General features: G+C 47.7%; 1 protein-coding gene and 1 pseudogene across 1 annotated transcript in view; both read left to right on the forward strand.

Annotated features, from left to right (window-relative positions):
* LOC135535833 (uncharacterized) overlaps nt 1-12,892 on the forward strand; it is a 16,021-nt gene extending 3,129 nt beyond the window's left edge. The window contains exon 4 of the mRNA XM_064962258.1: nt 12,425-12,892. Coding sequence (XP_064818330.1) covers nt 12,425-12,807 — 383 coding nt within the window. The 3' untranslated portion in view covers nt 12,808-12,892. The remainder of the gene's footprint in view (nt 1-12,424) is intronic.
* A 3,944-nt stretch (nt 12,893-16,836) lies between these two features.
* The window catches only part of LOC135535839 (phosphopentomutase-like), a 29,983-nt pseudogene continuing 29,319 nt past the window's right edge, over nt 16,837-17,500 (forward strand).

The following is a 17,500-nucleotide window of genomic DNA, read 5'->3' on the forward strand; positions in this document are numbered from 1 at the left end:
TAGGATCTGTTAGTCTGCTCTAGGGTCTGTTAGTCTGCTCTAGGGTCTGTTAGTCTGCTCTAGGATCTGTTAGTCTGCTCTGGGATCTGTTAGTCTGCTCTAGTGTCTGCTCTAGGGTCTGTTAGTCTGCTCTGGGATCTGTTAGTCTGCTCTGGGATCTGTTAGTCTGCTCTGGGATCTGTTAGTCTGCTCTAGGATCTGTTAGTCTGCTCTAGGATCTATTAGTCTGTTCTAGGGTCTGTTAGTCTGCTCTAGGGTCTGTTAGTCTGCTCTAGTGTCTGTTAGTCTGCTCTAGTGTCTGCTCTAGGGTCTGTTAGTCTGCTCTAGGGTCTGTTAGTCTGCTCTAGGGTCTGTTAGTCTGCTCTGGGATCTATTAGTCTGCTCTAGGGTCTGTTAGTCTGCTCTAGTGTCTGCTCTAGGATCTGTTAGTCTGCTCTAGGGTCTGTTAGTCTGCTCTGGGATCTATTAGTCTGCTCTAGGGTCTGTTAGTCTGCTCTAGGGTCTGTTAGTCTGCTCTAGGGTCTGTTAGTCTGCTCTAGGGTCTGTTAGTCTGCTCTAGGATCTGTTAGTCTGCTCTGGGATCTGTTAGTCTGCTCTGGGATCTGTTAGTCTGCTCTGGGATCTGTTAGTCTGCTCTAGGGTCTGTTAGTCTGCTCTAGGGTCTGCTCTAGGATCTATTAGTCTGCTCTGGGATCTATTAGTCTGCTCTAGGGTCTGTTAGTCTGCTCTAGGATCTGTTAGTCTGCTCTGGAATCTGTTAGTCTGCTCTGGGGTCTGTTAGTCTGCTCTAGGGTCTGTTAGTCTGCTCTAGGATCTGTTAGTCTGCTCTAGGATCTGTTAGTCTGCTCTGGGGTCTGTTAGTCTGCTCTGGGGTCTGTTAGTCTGCTCTGGGATCTATTAGTCTGCTCTGGGATCTATTAGTCTGCTCTAGGGTCTGTTAGTCTGCTCTAGGATCTGTTAGTCTGCTCTGGGATCTGTTAGTCTGCTCTGGGGTCTGTTAGTCTGCTCTAGGGTCTGTTAGTCTGCTCTAGGATCTGTTAGTCTGCTCTGGGATCTGTTAGTCTGCTCTGGGATCTGTTAGTCTGCTCTAGGATCTGTTAGTCTGCTCTAGGATCTGTTAGTCTGCTCTAGGGTCTGTTAGTCTGCTCTAGGATCTGCTCTAGGGTCTGTTAGTCTGCTCTAGGATCTGTCAGTCTGCTCTAGGGTCTGTTAGTCTGCTCTAGGGTCTGTTAGTCTGCTCTAGGGTCTGTTAGTCTGCTCTAGGATCTGTTAGTCTGCTCTAGGGTCTGTTAGTCTGCTCTAGGATCTGTTAGTCTGCTCTAGGATCTGTTAGTCTGCTCTAGGATCTGTTAGTCTGCTCTAGGGTCTGTTAGTCTGCTCTAGGGTCTGTTAGTCTGCTGTAGGGTCTGTTAGTCTGCTCTAGGGTCTGTTAGTCTGCTCTGGGATCTATTAGTCTGCTCTGGGATCTGTTAGTCTGCTCTAGTGTCTGCTCTAGGGTCTGTTAGTCTGCTCTAGGGTCTGTTAGTCTGCTCTAGGGTCTGTTAGTCTGCTCTAGGGTCTGTTAGTCTGCTCTAGGGTCTGTTAGTCTGCTCTAGGGTCTGTTAGTCTGCTCTAGGGTCTGTTTGTCTGCTCTAGGGTCTGCTCTAGGGTCTGTTAGTCTGCTCTAGGGTCTGTTAGTCTGCTCTAGGGTCTGTTAGTCTGCTCTAGGGTCTGTTAGTCTTGTCTGCTCTAGGGTCTGCTCTAGGGTCTGTTTGTCTGCTCTAGGGTCTGCTCTAGGGTCTGTTTGTCTGCTCTAGGGTCTGCTCTAGGGTCTGTTAGTCTGCTCTAGGGTCTGTTAGTTTGCTCTAGGGTCTGTTTGTCTGCTCTAGGGTCTGCTCTAGGGTCTGTTTATCTGCTCTAGGGTCTGTTTGTCTGCTCTAGGGTCTGCTCTAGGGTCTGTTAGTCTGCTCTAGGGTCTGTTAGTCTGCTCTAGGGTCTGTTTGTCTGCTCTAGGGTCTGCTCTAGGGTCTGTTAGTCTGCTCTAGGATCTATTAGTCTGCTCTAGGGTCTGTTAGTCTGCTCAACAGTCTGTTAGTCTGCTCTAGTGTCTGCTCTAGGGTCTGTTTGTCTGCTCTAGGGTCTGTTTGTCTGCTCTAGGGTCTGTTTGTCTGTTCTAGGGTCTGTTAGTCTGCTCTAGGGTCTGTTAGTCTGCTCTAGGGTCTGTTAGTCTGCTCTAGGGTCTGTTAGTCTGCTCTAGGATCTGTTAGTTTGCTCTAGGGTCTGTTAGTCTGCTCTAGGGTCTGTTAGTCTGCTCTAGGGTCTGTTAGTCTGCTCTAGGGTCTGTTAGTCTGCTCTAGGGTCTGTTAGTCTGCTCTAGGGTCTATTAGTCTGCTCTAGGGTCTATTAGTCTGCTCTAGGGTCTATTAGTCTGCTCTAGGGTCTGTTAGTCTGCTCTAGGGTCTGTTAGTCTGCTCTAGGGTCTATTAGTCTGCTCTAGGATCTATTAGTCTGCTCTAGGATCTATTAGTCTGCTCTAGGATCTGTTAGTCTGCTCTAGGATCTGTTAGTCTGCTCTAGGGTCTGTTAGTCTGCTCTAGGGTCTGCTCTAGGGTCTTTTAGTCTGCTCTAGGGTCTGCTCTAGGGTATGTTAGTCTGCTCTAGGGTCTGCTCTAGGGTCTGTTAGTCTGCTCTAGGATCTGTTAGTCTGCTCTAGGGTCTGTTAGTCTGCTCTAGGGTCTGTTAGTCTGCTCTAGGGTCTGTTAGTCTGCTCTGGGATCTGTTAGTCTGCTCTAGGGTCTGTTAGTCTGCTCTAGGGTCTGTTAGTCTGCTCTAGGGTCTGCTCTAGGGTCTGTTAGTCTGCTCTAGGGTCTGCTCTAGGGTATGTTAGTCTGCTCTAGGGTCTGCTCTAGGGTCTGTTAGTCTGCTCTAGGATCTGTTAGTCTGCTCTAGGGTCTGTTAGTCTGCTCTAGGGTCTGTTAGTCTGCTCTAGGGTCTGTTAGTCTGCTCTGGGATCTGTTAGTCTGCTCTAGGGTCTGTTAGTCTGCTCTAGGGTCTGTTAGTCTGCTCTAGGGTCTGTTAGTCTGCTCTGGGATCTGTTAGTCTGCTCTGGGATCTATTAGTCTGCTCTAGGGTCTGCTCTAGGGTATGTTAGTCTGCTCTAGGGTCTGCTCTAGGGTATGTTAGTCTGCTCTAGGGTCTGCTCTAGGGTCTGTTAGTCTGCTCTAGGATCTGTTAGTCTGCTCTAGGGTCTGTTAGTCTGCTCTAGGGTCTGTTAGTCTGCTCTAGGGTCTGTTAGTCTGCTCTGGGATCTGTTAGTCTGCTCTAGGGTCTGTTAGTCTGCTCTAGGGTCTGTTAGTCTGCTCTAGGGTCTGTTAGTCTGCTCTGGGATCTGTTAGTCTGCTCTGGGATCTATTAGTCTGCTCTAGGGTCTGCTCTAGGGTCTGTTAGTCTGCTCTAGGGTCTGCTCTAGGGTCTGTTAGTCTGCTCTAGTGTCTGTTAGTCTGCTCTAGTGTCTGTTAGTCTGCTCTAGGGTCTGTTAGTCTGCTCTAGGGTCTGTTAGTCTGCTCTAGGGTCTGTTAGTCTGCTCTAGTGTCTGTTAGTCTGCTCTAGGGTCTGTTAGTCTGCTCTAGTGTCTGTTAGTCTGCTCTAGGGTCTGCTCTAGGGTCTGTTTGTCTGCTCTAGGGTCTGTTAGTCTGCTCTAGGGTCTGTTAGTCTGCTCTAGGGTCTGTTAGTCTGCTCTGGGATCTGTTAGTCTGCTCTAGGGTCTGTTAGTCTGCTCTGGGATCTATTAGTCTGCTCTGGGATCTATTAGTCTGCTCTAGGGTCTGTTAGTCTGCTCTAGGATCTGTTAGTCTGCTCTGGGATCTGTTAGTCTGCTCTGGGGTCTGTTAGTCTGCTCTAGGGTCTGTTAGTCTGCTCTAGGATCTGTTAGTCTGCTCTGGGATCTGTTAGTCTGCTCTGGGATCTGTTAGTCTGCTCTAGGATCTGTTAGTCTGCTCTAGGATCTGTTAGTCTGCTCTAGGGTCTGTTAGTCTGCTCTAGGATCTGCTCTAGGGTCTGTTAGTCTGCTCTAGGATCTGTCAGTCTGCTCTAGGGTCTGTTAGTCTGCTCTAGGGTCTGTTAGTCTGCTCTAGGGTCTGTTAGTCTGCTCTAGGATCTGTTAGTCTGCTCTAGGGTCTGTTAGTCTGCTCTAGGATCTGTTAGTCTGCTCTAGGATCTGTTAGTCTGCTCTAGGATCTGTTAGTCTGCTCTAGGGTCTGTTAGTCTGCTCTAGGGTCTGTTAGTCTGCTGTAGGGTCTGTTAGTCTGCTCTAGGGTCTGTTAGTCTGCTCTGGGATCTATTAGTCTGCTCTGGGATCTGTTAGTCTGCTCTAGTGTCTGCTCTAGGGTCTGTTAGTCTGCTCTAGGGTCTGTTAGTCTGCTCTAGGGTCTGTTAGTCTGCTCTAGGGTCTGTTAGTCTGCTCTAGGGTCTGTTAGTCTGCTCTAGGGTCTGTTAGTCTGCTCTAGGGTCTGTTTGTCTGCTCTAGGGTCTGCTCTAGGGTCTGTTAGTCTGCTCTAGGGTCTGTTAGTCTGCTCTAGGGTCTGTTAGTCTGCTCTAGGGTCTGTTAGTCTGCTCTAGGGTCTGCTCTAGGGTCTGTTTGTCTGCTCTAGGGTCTGCTCTAGGGTCTGTTTGTCTGCTCTAGGGTCTGCTCTAGGGTCTGTTAGTCTGCTCTAGGGTCTGTTAGTTTGCTCTAGGGTCTGTTTGTCTGCTCTAGGGTCTGCTCTAGGGTCTGTTTATCTGCTCTAGGGTCTGTTTGTCTGCTCTAGGGTCTGCTCTAGGGTCTGTTAGTCTGCTCTAGGGTCTGTTAGTCTGCTCTAGGGTCTGTTTGTCTGCTCTAGGGTCTGCTCTAGGGTCTGTTAGTCTGCTCTAGGATCTATTAGTCTGCTCTAGGGTCTGTTAGTCTGCTCAACAGTCTGTTAGTCTGCTCTAGTGTCTGCTCTAGGGTCTGTTTGTCTGCTCTAGGGTCTGTTTGTCTGCTCTAGGGTCTGTTTGTCTGTTCTAGGTCTGTTAGTCTGCTCTAGGGTCTGTTAGTCTGCTCTAGGGTCTGTTAGTCTGCTCTAGGGTCTGTTAGTCTGCTCTAGGATCTGTTAGTTTGCTCTAGGGTCTGTTAGTCTGCTCTAGGGTCTGTTAGTCTGCTCTAGGGTCTGTTAGTCTGCTCTAGGGTCTGTTAGTCTGCTCTAGGGTCTGTTAGTCTGCTCTAGGGTCTATTAGTCTGCTCTAGGGTCTATTAGTCTGCTCTAGGGTCTATTAGTCTGCTCTAGGGTCTGTTAGTCTGCTCTAGGGTCTGTTAGTCTGCTCTAGGGTCTATTAGTCTGCTCTAGGATCTATTAGTCTGCTCTAGGATCTATTAGTCTGCTCTAGGATCTGTTAGTCTGCTCTAGGATCTGTTAGTCTGCTCTAGGGTCTGTTAGTCTGCTCTAGGGTCTGCTCTAGGGTCTTTTAGTCTGCTCTAGGGTCTGCTCTAGGGTATGTTAGTCTGCTCTAGGGTCTGCTCTAGGGTCTGTTAGTCTGCTCTAGGATCTGTTAGTCTGCTCTAGGGTCTGTTAGTCTGCTCTAGGGTCTGTTAGTCTGCTCTAGGGTCTGTTAGTCTGCTCTGGGATCTGTTAGTCTGCTCTAGGGTCTGTTAGTCTGCTCTAGGGTCTGTTAGTCTGCTCTAGGGTCTGCTCTAGGGTCTGTTAGTCTGCTCTAGGGTCTGCTCTAGGGTATGTTAGTCTGCTCTAGGGTCTGCTCTAGGGTCTGTTAGTCTGCTCTAGGATCTGTTAGTCTGCTCTAGGGTCTGTTAGTCTGCTCTAGGGTCTGTTAGTCTGCTCTAGGGTCTGTTAGTCTGCTCTGGGATCTGTTAGTCTGCTCTAGGGTCTGTTAGTCTGCTCTAGGGTCTGTTAGTCTGCTCTAGGGTCTGTTAGTCTGCTCTGGGATCTGTTAGTCTGCTCTGGGATCTATTAGTCTGCTCTAGGGTCTGCTCTAGGGTATGTTAGTCTGCTCTAGGGTCTGCTCTAGGGTATGTTAGTCTGCTCTAGGGTCTGCTCTAGGGTCTGTTAGTCTGCTCTAGGATCTGTTAGTCTGCTCTAGGGTCTGTTAGTCTGCTCTAGGGTCTGTTAGTCTGCTCTAGGGTCTGTTAGTCTGCTCTGGGATCTGTTAGTCTGCTCTAGGGTCTGTTAGTCTGCTCTAGGGTCTGTTAGTCTGCTCTAGGGTCTGTTAGTCTGCTCTGGGATCTGTTAGTCTGCTCTGGGATCTATTAGTCTGCTCTAGGGTCTGCTCTAGGGTCTGTTAGTCTGCTCTAGGGTCTGCTCTAGGGTCTGTTAGTCTGCTCTAGTGTCTGTTAGTCTGCTCTAGTGTCTGTTAGTCTGCTCTAGGGTCTGTTAGTCTGCTCTAGGGTCTGTTAGTCTGCTCTAGGGTCTGTTAGTCTGCTCTAGTGTCTGTTAGTCTGCTCTAGGGTCTGTTAGTCTGCTCTAGTGTCTGTTAGTCTGCTCTAGGGTCTGCTCTAGGGTCTGTTTGTCTGCTCTAGGGTCTGTTAGTCTGCTCTAGGGTCTGTTAGTCTGCTCTAGGGTCTGTTAGTCTGCTCTGGGATCTGTTAGTCTGCTCTAGGGTCTGTTAGTCTGCTCTGGGATCTATTAGTCTGCTCTAGGGTCTGCTCTAGGGTCTGTTAGTCTGCTCTAGGGTCTGCTCTAGGGTCTGATAGTCTGCTCTAGTGTCTGCTCTAGGGTCTGATAGTCTGCTCTAGTGTCTGTTAGTCTGCTCTAGGGTCTGTTAGTCTGCTCTAGGGTCTGTTAGTCTGCTCTAGGGTCTATTAGTCTGCTCTAGGGTCTGTTAGTCTGCTCTAGGGTCTGTTAGTCTGCTCTAGGGTCTATTAGTCTGCTCTAGGGTCTGTTAGTCTGCTCTAGGATCTATTAGTCTGCTCTAGGATCTATTAGTCTGCTCTAGGATCTGTTAGTCTGCTCTAAGGTCTGTTAGTCTGCTCTAGGGTCTGTTAGTCTGCTCTAGGGTCTGTTAGTCTGCTCTAGGGTCTGCTCTAGGGTCTGTTAGTCTGCTCTAGGGTCTGCTCTAGGGTCTGTTAGTCTGCTCTAGGGTCTGCTCTAGGGTCTGTTAGTCTGCTCTAGGGTCTGTTAGTCTGCTCTAGGGTCTGTTAGTCTGCTCTAGGGTCTGTTAGTCTGCTCTAGGGTCTGTTAGTCTGCTCTGGGATCTGTTAGTCTGCTCTAGGGTCTGTTAGTCTGCTCTGGGATCTATTAGTCTGCTCTAGGGTCTGCTCTAGGGTCTGTTAGTCTGCTCTAGGGTCTGCTCTAGGGTCTGATAGTCTGCTCTAGTGTCTGTTAGTCTGCTCTAGTGTCTGTTAGTCTGCTCTAGGGTCTGTTAGTCTGCTCTAGGGTCTGTTAGTCTGCTCTAGGGTCTGTTAGTCTGCTCTAGGTAGTCTGCTCTAGGGTCTGTTAGTCTGCTCTAGGATCTGTTAGTCTGCTCTGGGATCTGTTAGTCTGCTCTGGGATCTGTTAGTCTGCTCTGGGATCTGTTAGTCTGCTCTAGGATCTGTTAGTCTGCTCTAGGGTCTGTTAGTCTGCTCTAGGGTCTGTTAGTCTGCTCTAGGGTCTGTTAGTCTGCTGTAGGGTCTGTTAGTCTGCTCTAGGGTCTGTTAGTCTGCTCTAGGGTCTGTTAGTCTGCTCTGGGATCTGTTAGTCTGCTCTGGGATCTATTAGTCTGCTCTGGGATCTGTTAGTCTGCTCTAGTGTCTGCTCTAGGGTCTGTTAGTCTGCTCTAGGGTCTGTTAGTCTGCTCTAGGGTCTGTTAGTCTGCTCTAGGGTCTGTTAGTCTGCTCTAGGGTCTGTTAGTCTGCTCTAGGGTCTGTTAGTCTGCTCTAGGGTCTGTTAGTCTGCTCTAGGGTCTGTTTGTCTGCTCTAGGGTCTGCTCTAGGGTCTGTTAGTCTGCTCTAGGGTCTGTTAGTCTGCTCTAGGGTCTGTTAGTCTGCTCTAGGGTCTGTTAGTCTGCTCTAGGGTCTGCTCTAGGGTCTGTTTGTCTGCTCTAGGGTCTGCTCTAGGGTCTGTTTGTCTGCTCTAGGGTCTGCTCTAGGGTCTGTTAGTCTGCTCTAGGGTCTGTTAGTTTGCTCTAGGGTCTGTTTGTCTGCTCTAGGGTCTGCTCTAGGGTCTGTTTATCTGCTCTAGGGTCTGTTTGTCTGCTCTAGGGTCTGCTCTAGGGTCTGTTAGTCTGCTCTAGGGTCTGTTAGTCTGCTCTAGGGTCTGTTTGTCTGCTCTAGGGTCTGCTCTAGGGTCTGTTAGTCTGCTCTAGGATCTATTAGTCTGCTCTAGGGTCTGTTAGTCTGCTCAACAGTCTGTTAGTCTGCTCTAGTGTCTGCTCTAGGGTCTGTTTGTCTGCTCTAGGGTCTGTTTGTCTGCTCTAGGGTCTGTTTGTCTGTTCTAGGGTCTGTTAGTCTGCTCTAGGGTCTGTTAGTCTGCTCTAGGGTCTGTTAGTCTGCTCTAGGGTCTGTTAGTCTGCTCTAGGATCTGTTAGTTTGCTCTAGGGTCTGTTAGTCTGCTCTAGGGTCTGTTAGTCTGCTCTAGGGTCTGTTAGTCTGCTCTAGGGTCTGTTAGTCTGCTCTAGGGTCTGTTAGTCTGCTCTAGGGTCTATTAGTCTGCTCTAGGGTCTATTAGTCTGCTCTAGGGTCTGTTAGTCTGCTCTAGGTCTGTTAGTCTGCTCTAGGGTCTATTAGTCTGCTCTAGGATCTATTAGTCTGCTCTAGGATCTATTAGTCTGCTCTAGGATCTGTTAGTCTGCTCTAGGATCTGTTAGTCTGCTCTAGGGTCTGTTAGTCTGCTCTAGGGTCTGCTCTAGGGTCTTTTAGTCTGCTCTAGGGTCTGCTCTAGGGTATGTTAGTCTGCTCTAGGGTCTGCTCTAGGGTCTGTTAGTCTGCTCTAGGGTCTGTTAGTCTGCTCTAGGATCTGTTAGTCTGCTCTAGGGTCTGTTAGTCTGCTCTAGGGTCTGTTAGTCTGCTCTAGGGTCTGTTAGTCTGCTCTGGGATCTGTTAGTCTGCTCTAGGGTCTGTTAGTCTGCTCTAGGGTCTGTTAGTCTGCTCTAGGGTCTGTTAGTCTGCTCTGGGATCTGTTAGTCTGCTCTGGGATCTATTAGTCTGCTCTAGGGTCTGCTCTAGGGTCTGTTAGTCTGCTCTAGGGTCTGCTCTAGGGTCTGTTAGTCTGCTCTAGTGTCTGTTAGTCTGCTCTAGTGTCTGTTAGTCTGCTCTAGGGTCTGTTAGTCTGCTCTAGGGTCTGTTAGTCTGCTCTAGGGTCTGTTAGTCTGCTCTAGGGTCTGTTAGTCTGCTCTAGGGTCTGTTAGTCTGCTCTAGTGTCTGTTAGTCTGCTCTAGGGTCTGTTAGTCTGCTCTAGTGTCTGTTAGTCTGCTCTAGGGTCTGCTCTAGGGTCTGTTTGTCTGCTCTAGGGTCTGTTAGTCTGCTCTAGGGTCTGTTAGTCTGCTCTAGGGTCTGTTAGTCTGCTCTAGGGTCTGTTAGTCTGCTCTAGTGTCTGTTAGTCTGCTCTAGGGTCTGCTCTAGGGTCTGTTTGTCTGCTCTAGGGTCTGTTAGTCTGCTCTAGGGTCTGTTAGTCTGCTCTAGGGTCTGTTAGTCTGCTCTGGGATCTGTTAGTCTGCTCTAGGGTCTGTTAGTCTGCTCTGGGATCTATTAGTCTGCTCTAGGGTCTGCTCTAGGGTCTGTTAGTCTGCTCTAGGGTCTGCTCTAGGGTCTGATAGTCTGCTCTAGTGTCTGCTCTAGGGTCTGATAGTCTGCTCTAGTGTCTGTTAGTCTGCTCTAGGGTCTGTTAGTCTGCTCTAGGGTCTGTTAGTCTGCTCTAGGGTCTGTTAGTCTGCTCTAGGGTCTATTAGTCTGCTCTAGGTCTGTTAGTCTGCTCTAGGATCTATTAGTCTGCTCTAGGATCTATTAGTCTGCTCTAGGATCTGTTAGTCTGCTCTAGGGTCTGTTAGTCTGCTCTAGGGTCTGTTAGTCTGCTCTAGGGTCTGTTAGTCTGCTCTAGGGTCTGCTCTAGGGTCTGTTAGTCTGCTCTAGGGTCTGTTAGTCTGCTCTAGGGTCTATTAGTCTGCTCTAGGGTCTGTTAGTCTGCTCTAGGATCTATTAGTCTGCTCTAGGATCTATTAGTCTGCTCTAGGATCTGTTAGTCTGCTCTAGGGTCTGTTAGTCTGCTCTAGGGTCTGTTAGTCTGCTCTAGGGTCTGTTAGTCTGCTCTAGGGTCTGCTCTAGGGTCTGTTAGTCTGCTCTAGGGTCTGCTCTAGGGTCTGTTAGTCTGCTCTAGGGTCTGCTCTAGGGTCTGTTAGTCTGCTCTAGGGTCTGTTAGTCTGCTCTAGGATCTGTTAGTCTGCTCTAGGGTCTGTTAGTCTGCTCTAGGGTCTGTTAGTCTGCTCTGGGATCTGTTAGTCTGCTCTAGGGTCTGTTAGTCTGCTCTGGGATCTATTAGTCTGCTCTAGGGTCTGCTCTAGGGTCTGTTAGTCTGCTCTAGGGTCTGCTCTAGGGTCTGATAGTCTGCTCTAGTGTCTGTTAGTCTGCTCTAGTGTCTGTTAGTCTGCTCTAGGGTCTGTTAGTCTGCTCTAGGGTCTGTTAGTCTGCTCTAGGGTCTGTTAGTCTGCTCTGGGATCTATTAGTCTGCTCTAGGGTCTGTTAGTCTGCTCTAGGGTCTGTTAGTCTGCTCTAGGGTCTGCTCTAGGGTCTGTTAGTCTGCTCTAGGGTCTGTTAGTCTGCTCTAGGGTCTGCTCTAGGGTCTGTTAGTCTGCTCTAGGGTCTGTTAGTCTGCTCTAGGGTCTGTTAGTCTGCTCTAGGGTCTGCTCTAGGGTCTGTTTGTCTGCTCTAGGGTCTGTTTGTCTGCTCTAGGGTCTGTTAGTCTGCTCTAGTGTCTGTTAGTCTGCTCTAGGGTCTGTTAGTCTGCTCTAGGGTCTGTTAGTCTGCTCTAGTGTCTGTTAGTCTGCTCTAGGGTCTGCTCTAGGGTCTGTTTGTCTGCTCTAGGGTCTGTTTGTCTGCTCTAGGGTCTGTTAGTCTGCTCTAGGGTCTGTTAGTCTGCTCTAGTGTCTGTTAGTCTGCTCTAGGGTCTGCTCTAGGGTCTGTTAGTCTGCTCTAGGGTCTGTTAGTCTGCTCTAGGGTCTGTTAGTCTGCTCTAGGGTCTGTTAGTCTGCTCTAGGGTCTGCTCTAGGGTCTGTTAGTCTGCTCTAGTGTCTGTTAGTCTGCTCTAGGGTCTGTTAGTCTGCTCTAGGGTCTGTTAGTCTGCTCTAGGGTCTGTTAGTCTGCTCTAGGGTCTGTTAGTCTGCTCTAGGGTCTGTTAGTCTGCTCTAGTGTCTGTTAGTCTGCTCTAGGGTCTGCTCTAGGGTCTGTTTGTCTGCTCTAGGGTCTGTTAGTCTGCTCTAGGGTCTGTTAGTCTGCTCTAGGGTCTGCTCTAGGGTCTGTTAGTCTGCTCTAGGGTCTGCTCTTGGGTCTGTTTGTCTGCTCTAGGGTCTGTTTGTCTGCTCTAGGGTCTGTTAGTCTGCTCTAGGGTCTGTTAGTCTGCTCTAGGGTCTATTAGTCTGCTCTAGGGTCTATTAGTCTGCTCTAGGGTCTATTAGTCTGCTCTAGGGTCTATTAGTCTGCTCTAGGGTCTGCTCTAGGGTCTGTTAGTCTGCTCTAGGGTCTGTTAGTCTGCTCTAGGGTCTGTTAGTCTGCTCTAGGATCTGTTAGTCTGCTCTAGGGTCTGTTAGTCTGCTCTAGGGTCTGTTAGTCTGCTCTAGGGTCTGTTAGTCTGCTCTAGGATCTGTTAGTCTGCTCTAGGGTCTGTTAGTCTGCTCTTGGGTCTGTTAGTCTGCTCTAGGGTCTGTTAGTCTGCTCTGGGATCTGTTAGTCTGCTCTAGGGTCTGTTAGTCTGCTCTAGGGTCTGTTAGTCTGCTCTAGGGTCTGTTTGTCTGCTCTAGGGTCTGTTAGTCTGCTCTAGGGTCTGTTAGTCTGCTCTAGGGTCTGTTAGTCTGCTCTGGGGTCTATTAGTCTGCTCTAGGGTCTATTAGTCTGCTCTAGGGTCTGCTCTAGGGTCTGTTAGTCTGCTCTAGGGTCTGTTAGTCTGCTCTAGGGTCTGTTAGTCTGCTCTAGGATCTGTTAGTCTGCTCTAGGGTCTATTAGTCTGCTCTAGGGTCTGTTAGTCTGCTCTGGGATCTGTTAGTCTGCTCTAGGGTCTGTTTGATTTGCTATCGGCTGCTGTAATCAGACCTCTCCTTCCCTCCTCCCCACCTCTCCTCCCCACCTTTCCTTCCCTCCTCCCCACCTCTCCTTCCCACCTCTCCTTCCTCTCCTCCCCACCTCTCCTTCCCACCTCTCCTTCCCTCCTCCCCACCTCTCCTTCCCACTTCTCCTTCCCTCCTCCCCACCTCTCCTTCCCTCCTCCCCTCCTCCCCACCTCTCCCTAACCCACAGCTTCAGCCACGCCCAAATCCAACATGGCTGACAGGAACCAGCCGGGGAGTCAGGAAAGGCAGAAGAAGAAACAACGGAAAATGGCCAAAAACAAAATGGCCGCCGCCGCAGACGAGTCTCTTGACTTCCCCCGAGGACAAGGCCCCTCCACCAAGAGGAAGAAGAAGGGGCCCAAGGGCCCACCCCCCTCGGCCGGAACCCCTCCTACCTTCCATCCCAAGGGCCCCGTCTCCCACACCCCCGACCGTCTGTTTGGGGCGGCGAAGAAGAAGAAGAAGAAGAAGAGAGAGAACGGGAGAGACAGGAAGGCTGCTAAGGAGGAGAAGTTGTTCCCCACGGACGAAAACCTTTTCCTCATCAAACAGAGGATACCGAGGAGATAACATGGGGGGGGGGGTTGTTCCTCAGCAGAGGATACCTAGGAGATAACATGGGGGTTGTTCCTCATCAGAGGATACCTAGGAGATAACATGGGGGGGGGGGGCTGTTCCTCATCAGAGGATACCTAGGAGATAACATGGGGGGGGGGGGGGGTTGTTCCTCATCAGAGGATACCTAGGAGATAACATGGGGGAGTTGTTCCTCAGCAGAGGATACCTAGGAGATAACATGGGGGGGGGGGGGTTGTTCCTCATCAGAGGATACCTAGGAGATAACATGGGGGGAGGGAGGGGGGGGGGGTAGAGTGCATATGTCATACATTTTGGCACAGCTTTCATGTACAGTACAAATGTGTGTGTGTGTGTGTGTGTGTGTGTGTTGGGGGAGGGCAACTCTTTGAAGGATTCATTCTGTTTTATTAAAGGAGAGGTTTCTGTCAATCTATTAAAGGAGAGGTTTCTGTCAATCTATTAAAGGAGAGGTTTCTGTCAATCTATTAAAGGAGAGGTTTCTGTCAATCTATTAAAGGAGAGGTTTCAGAGACCTGTTATCACCGTTCTACATCCTGTTAATCTATTAAAGGAGAGGTTTCAGAGACCTGTTATCACCGTTCTACATCCTGTTAATCTATTAAAGGAGAGGTTTCAGAGACCTGTTATCACCGTTCTACATCCTGTCAATCTATTAAAGGAGAGGTTTCTGTCAATCTATTAAAGGAGAGGTTTCTGTCAATCTTTTAAAGGAGAGGTTTCAGAGACCTGTTATCACCGTTCTACATCCTGTCAATCTATTAAAGGAGAGGTTTCTGTCAATCTATTAAAGGAGAGGTTTCAGAGACCTGTTATCACCGTTCAACATCCTGTCAATCTATTAAAGGAGAGGTTTCTGTCAATCTATTAAAGGAGAGGTTTCTGTCAATCTATTAAAGGAGAGGTTTCAGAGACCTGTTATCACCGTTCTACATCCTGTTAATCTCTTAAAGGAGAGGTTTCTGTCAATCTATTAAAGCAGAGGTTTCTGTCAATCTATTAAAGGAGAGGTTTCTGTCAATCTATTAAAGGAGAGGTTTCAGAGACCTGTTATCACCGTTCTACATCCTGTTAATCTATTAAAGGAGAGGTTTCTGTCAATCTATTAAAGGAGAGGTTTCAGAGAACTGTTATCACCGTTCTAGATACTACATCCTGTCAATCTATTAAAGGAGAGGTTTCTGTCAATATATTGATCCATTCATTCATTGATTAAAAGTCTGAAGAGATAAATATACGTTGACGTCACCAGAAAGAGGTTCGTGATGATGATGTTTTGAGAAACCAGTTCCCCTTCTACAGTAGCTACAGTTGAAGCCAGTTCCCCTTCTACAGTAGTTACAGTTGAAGCCAGTTCCCCTTCTACAGTAGTTACAGTTGAAGCCAGTTCCCCTTCTACAGTAGTTACAGTTGAAGCCAGTTCCCCTTCTACAGTAGTTTCAGTTGAAGCCGGTTCCCCTTCTACAGTAGTTACAGTTGAAGCCAGTTCCCCTTCTACAGTAGTTACAGTTGAAGCCAGTTCCCCTTCTACAGTAGTTACAGTTGAAGCCGGTTCCCCTTCTACAGTAGTTACAGTTGAAGCCAGTTCCCCTTCTACAGTAGTTACAGTTGAAGCCAGTTTCCCTTCTACAGTATTTACAGTTGAAGCCAGTTCCCCTTCTACAGTAGTTAAAGTTGAAGCCATTTCCCCTTCTACAGTAGTTACAGTTGAAGTCAGTTCCCCTTCTACAGTAGTTACAGTTGAAGCCAGTTCCCCTTCTACAGTAGTTACAGTTGAAGCCAGTTCACCTTCTACAGTAGTCACAGTTGAAACCAGTTCACCTTCTACAGTAGTTACAGTTGAAGCCAGTTCCCCTTCTACAGTAGTTACAGTTGAAGCCAGTTCCCCTTCTACAGTAGTCACAGTTGAAGCCAGTTCCCCTTCTACAGTAGTCACAGTTGAAGCCAGTTCCCCTTCTACAGTAGGTACAGTTGAAGCCAGTTCCCCTTCTACAGTAGTTACAGTTGAAGCCAGTTCCCCCTCTACAGTAGTTACAGTTGAAGCCAGTTCCCCTTCTACAGTAGGTACAGTTGAAGTCAGTTCCCCTTCTACAGTAGTTACAGTTGAAGCCAGTTCCCCTTCTACAGTAGTTACAGTTGAAGCCGGTTCCCCTTCTACAGTAGTTACAGTTGAAGCCAGTTCCCCTTCTACAGTAGTTACAGTTGAAGCCGGTTCCCCTTCTACAGTAGTTACAGTTGAAGCCAGTTCCCCTTCTACAGTAGTTACAGTTGAAGCCAGTTCCCCTTCTACAGTAGTTACAGTTGAAGCCAGTTCCCCTTCTACAGTATTTACAGTTGAAGTCAGAAGGTTACATACACCTTTGCCAAAAACTCAGTTTGTTTTCCATAATTCCTGGCATTTAATCCAAATACAAATTCCCTGTTTTAGGTCAGTTAGGATCACCACTTTATTTGAAGAATGTGGAATGTCAGAATAATAGTAGAGAGAATGATTTATTTCAGCTTTTATTTTCATCACATTCCCAGCACCCAACATAACTGACCATCCAGACCCTCCTAGAAGGTACAACATACCACAGCACCCAATATACTGACCCTCCTAGAAGGTACATCATACCACAGTACCCACTATACTGACCATCCTAGAAGGTTCAACATACCACAGCACCCACTATACTGACCTTCCTATAAGGTTCAACATACCACAGCACCCACCATACTGACCCTCCACTATACTGACCCTCCTAGAAGGTACATCATACCACAGTACCCACTATACTGACCATCCTAGAAGGTTCAACATACCACAGCACCCACTATACTGACCTTCCTATAAGGTTCAACATACCACAGCACCCACCATACTGACCCTCCACTATACTGACCCTCCTAGAAGGTACAACATACCACAGCACCCACTATACTGACCCTCCTAGAAGATACAACATACCACAGCACCCACTATACCGACCCTCCTAGAAGGTACAACATACCACAGCACCCACTATACTGACCCTCCTAGAAGGTACAACATACCACAGCACCCACTATACCGACCCTCCTAGAAGATACAACATACCACAGCACCCACTATACTGACCCTCCTAGAAGGTACAACATACCACATCACCCACTATACTGACCCTCCTAGAAGATACAACATACCACAGCACCCACTATACTGACCCTCCTAGAAGGTACAACACCACAGCACCCACTATACTGACCCTCCTAGAAGATACAACATACCACAGCACCCACTATACCGACCCTCCTAGAAGATACAACATACCACAGCACCCACTATACTGACCCTCCTAGAAGGTACACCATACCACAGCACCCACTATACCGACCCTCCTAGAAGATACAACATACCACAGCACCCACTATACTGACCCTCCTAGAAGGTACAACATACCACAGTACAAGGTTCTGACAGATGGCTGTGGCAAGAACACAGCCAAGACACACCCACATCAAACCACGTCCCCAAGACAACTGAACTTTGACCTCTGTCGTGGTCGCCAGCGTTTCTTGGGGAGCGTGACCAAAAAACGGGTTTCCACTAGTTACCACAGCCACAAAGTAAGAATTGGATTTATCGTACAAATTCATTTAAACTTTGCTTTTTGGTCTTAATTTAAGGTTAGGCATAAGGTTAGTAGTGTGGTTAAGATTAACAAGAACATAAAAGACAAAACAAAATAAAAACAGGAATTAATTATGACAGAATATAGAGAATGAGACAATGACACTTAATTCAGAAAATAATTCGTTATAATATTGGACCTTAGACAAGCGTTTCTTATTATTTAGCAATTTCAGAGACTCGATTAAAAAAACAAAGTCTATTTAAAAAAAAAACACTTTAAAGCGGAGAGGTTGACGTTACTATGTCTCTCCATACGACAGGAAAAAAACGTGTGACGCAAGCGGAAGTGCAAGCCCCGTCCAGTCCATTGACCAATTAGAGTTCGTTTTCATCAACTGTCTCCGCCTCTCGTTTTTGTCCGTTTACACTGAACACGGAAGTGAACCTGGGAACTCACATTTCTTTTTTTTAAATCGAGATATTTTTTATTTATTAATGTGTAAGTACAACTCGACAGTCATAAAAATATAAGTTTTGGTGCTGAAAAGGAACAAAATGGACAATGTATTATCCTCGACTGGTGACAGTAAATTGGACCAAGCCATTAATCAGTGGCTGCAGTTTGACAAGGTAAGTTGTCAAGAAGGGGGGGTATAAAACATTATAGCTCGTTTACTTAACAACAACTCAAACGTTTCTTAACTTCCTGTTTTTTTTTTGGCCCAAGTCACAAGTCCCCTAACTAACTTTAATTGTTACAGTACACAGCTAATGCATAATAATTCGGAGTGGATACAGTAGACCAAACGTTATCATGTCTACTAAAACATGATGCACTCACTACTATAGGTCTCTGGAGAACACCGTCTGCTAAACGACTCAAATGTATTTGAACAATGTTTTGGGATTTCTGTTGTCAGCCAGCTAACTAAACAGTTAACCATGGTTTTTCTAGCTATGTACATCATCCCTCCCCCCATTCCCACTTAAGATACAGTCAAGTTATGTATTTATGAAACAATAGCCGGCTAACGTCAGTAGTTTGAATACAAAGTAGGACATTTCTAGGGA

Source organism: Oncorhynchus masou, unplaced genomic scaffold (assembly GCF_036934945.1).
Source record: "Oncorhynchus masou masou isolate Uvic2021 unplaced genomic scaffold, UVic_Omas_1.1 unplaced_scaffold_520, whole genome shotgun sequence".
Lineage (NCBI taxonomy): Eukaryota > Metazoa > Chordata > Actinopteri > Salmoniformes > Salmonidae > Oncorhynchus > Oncorhynchus masou.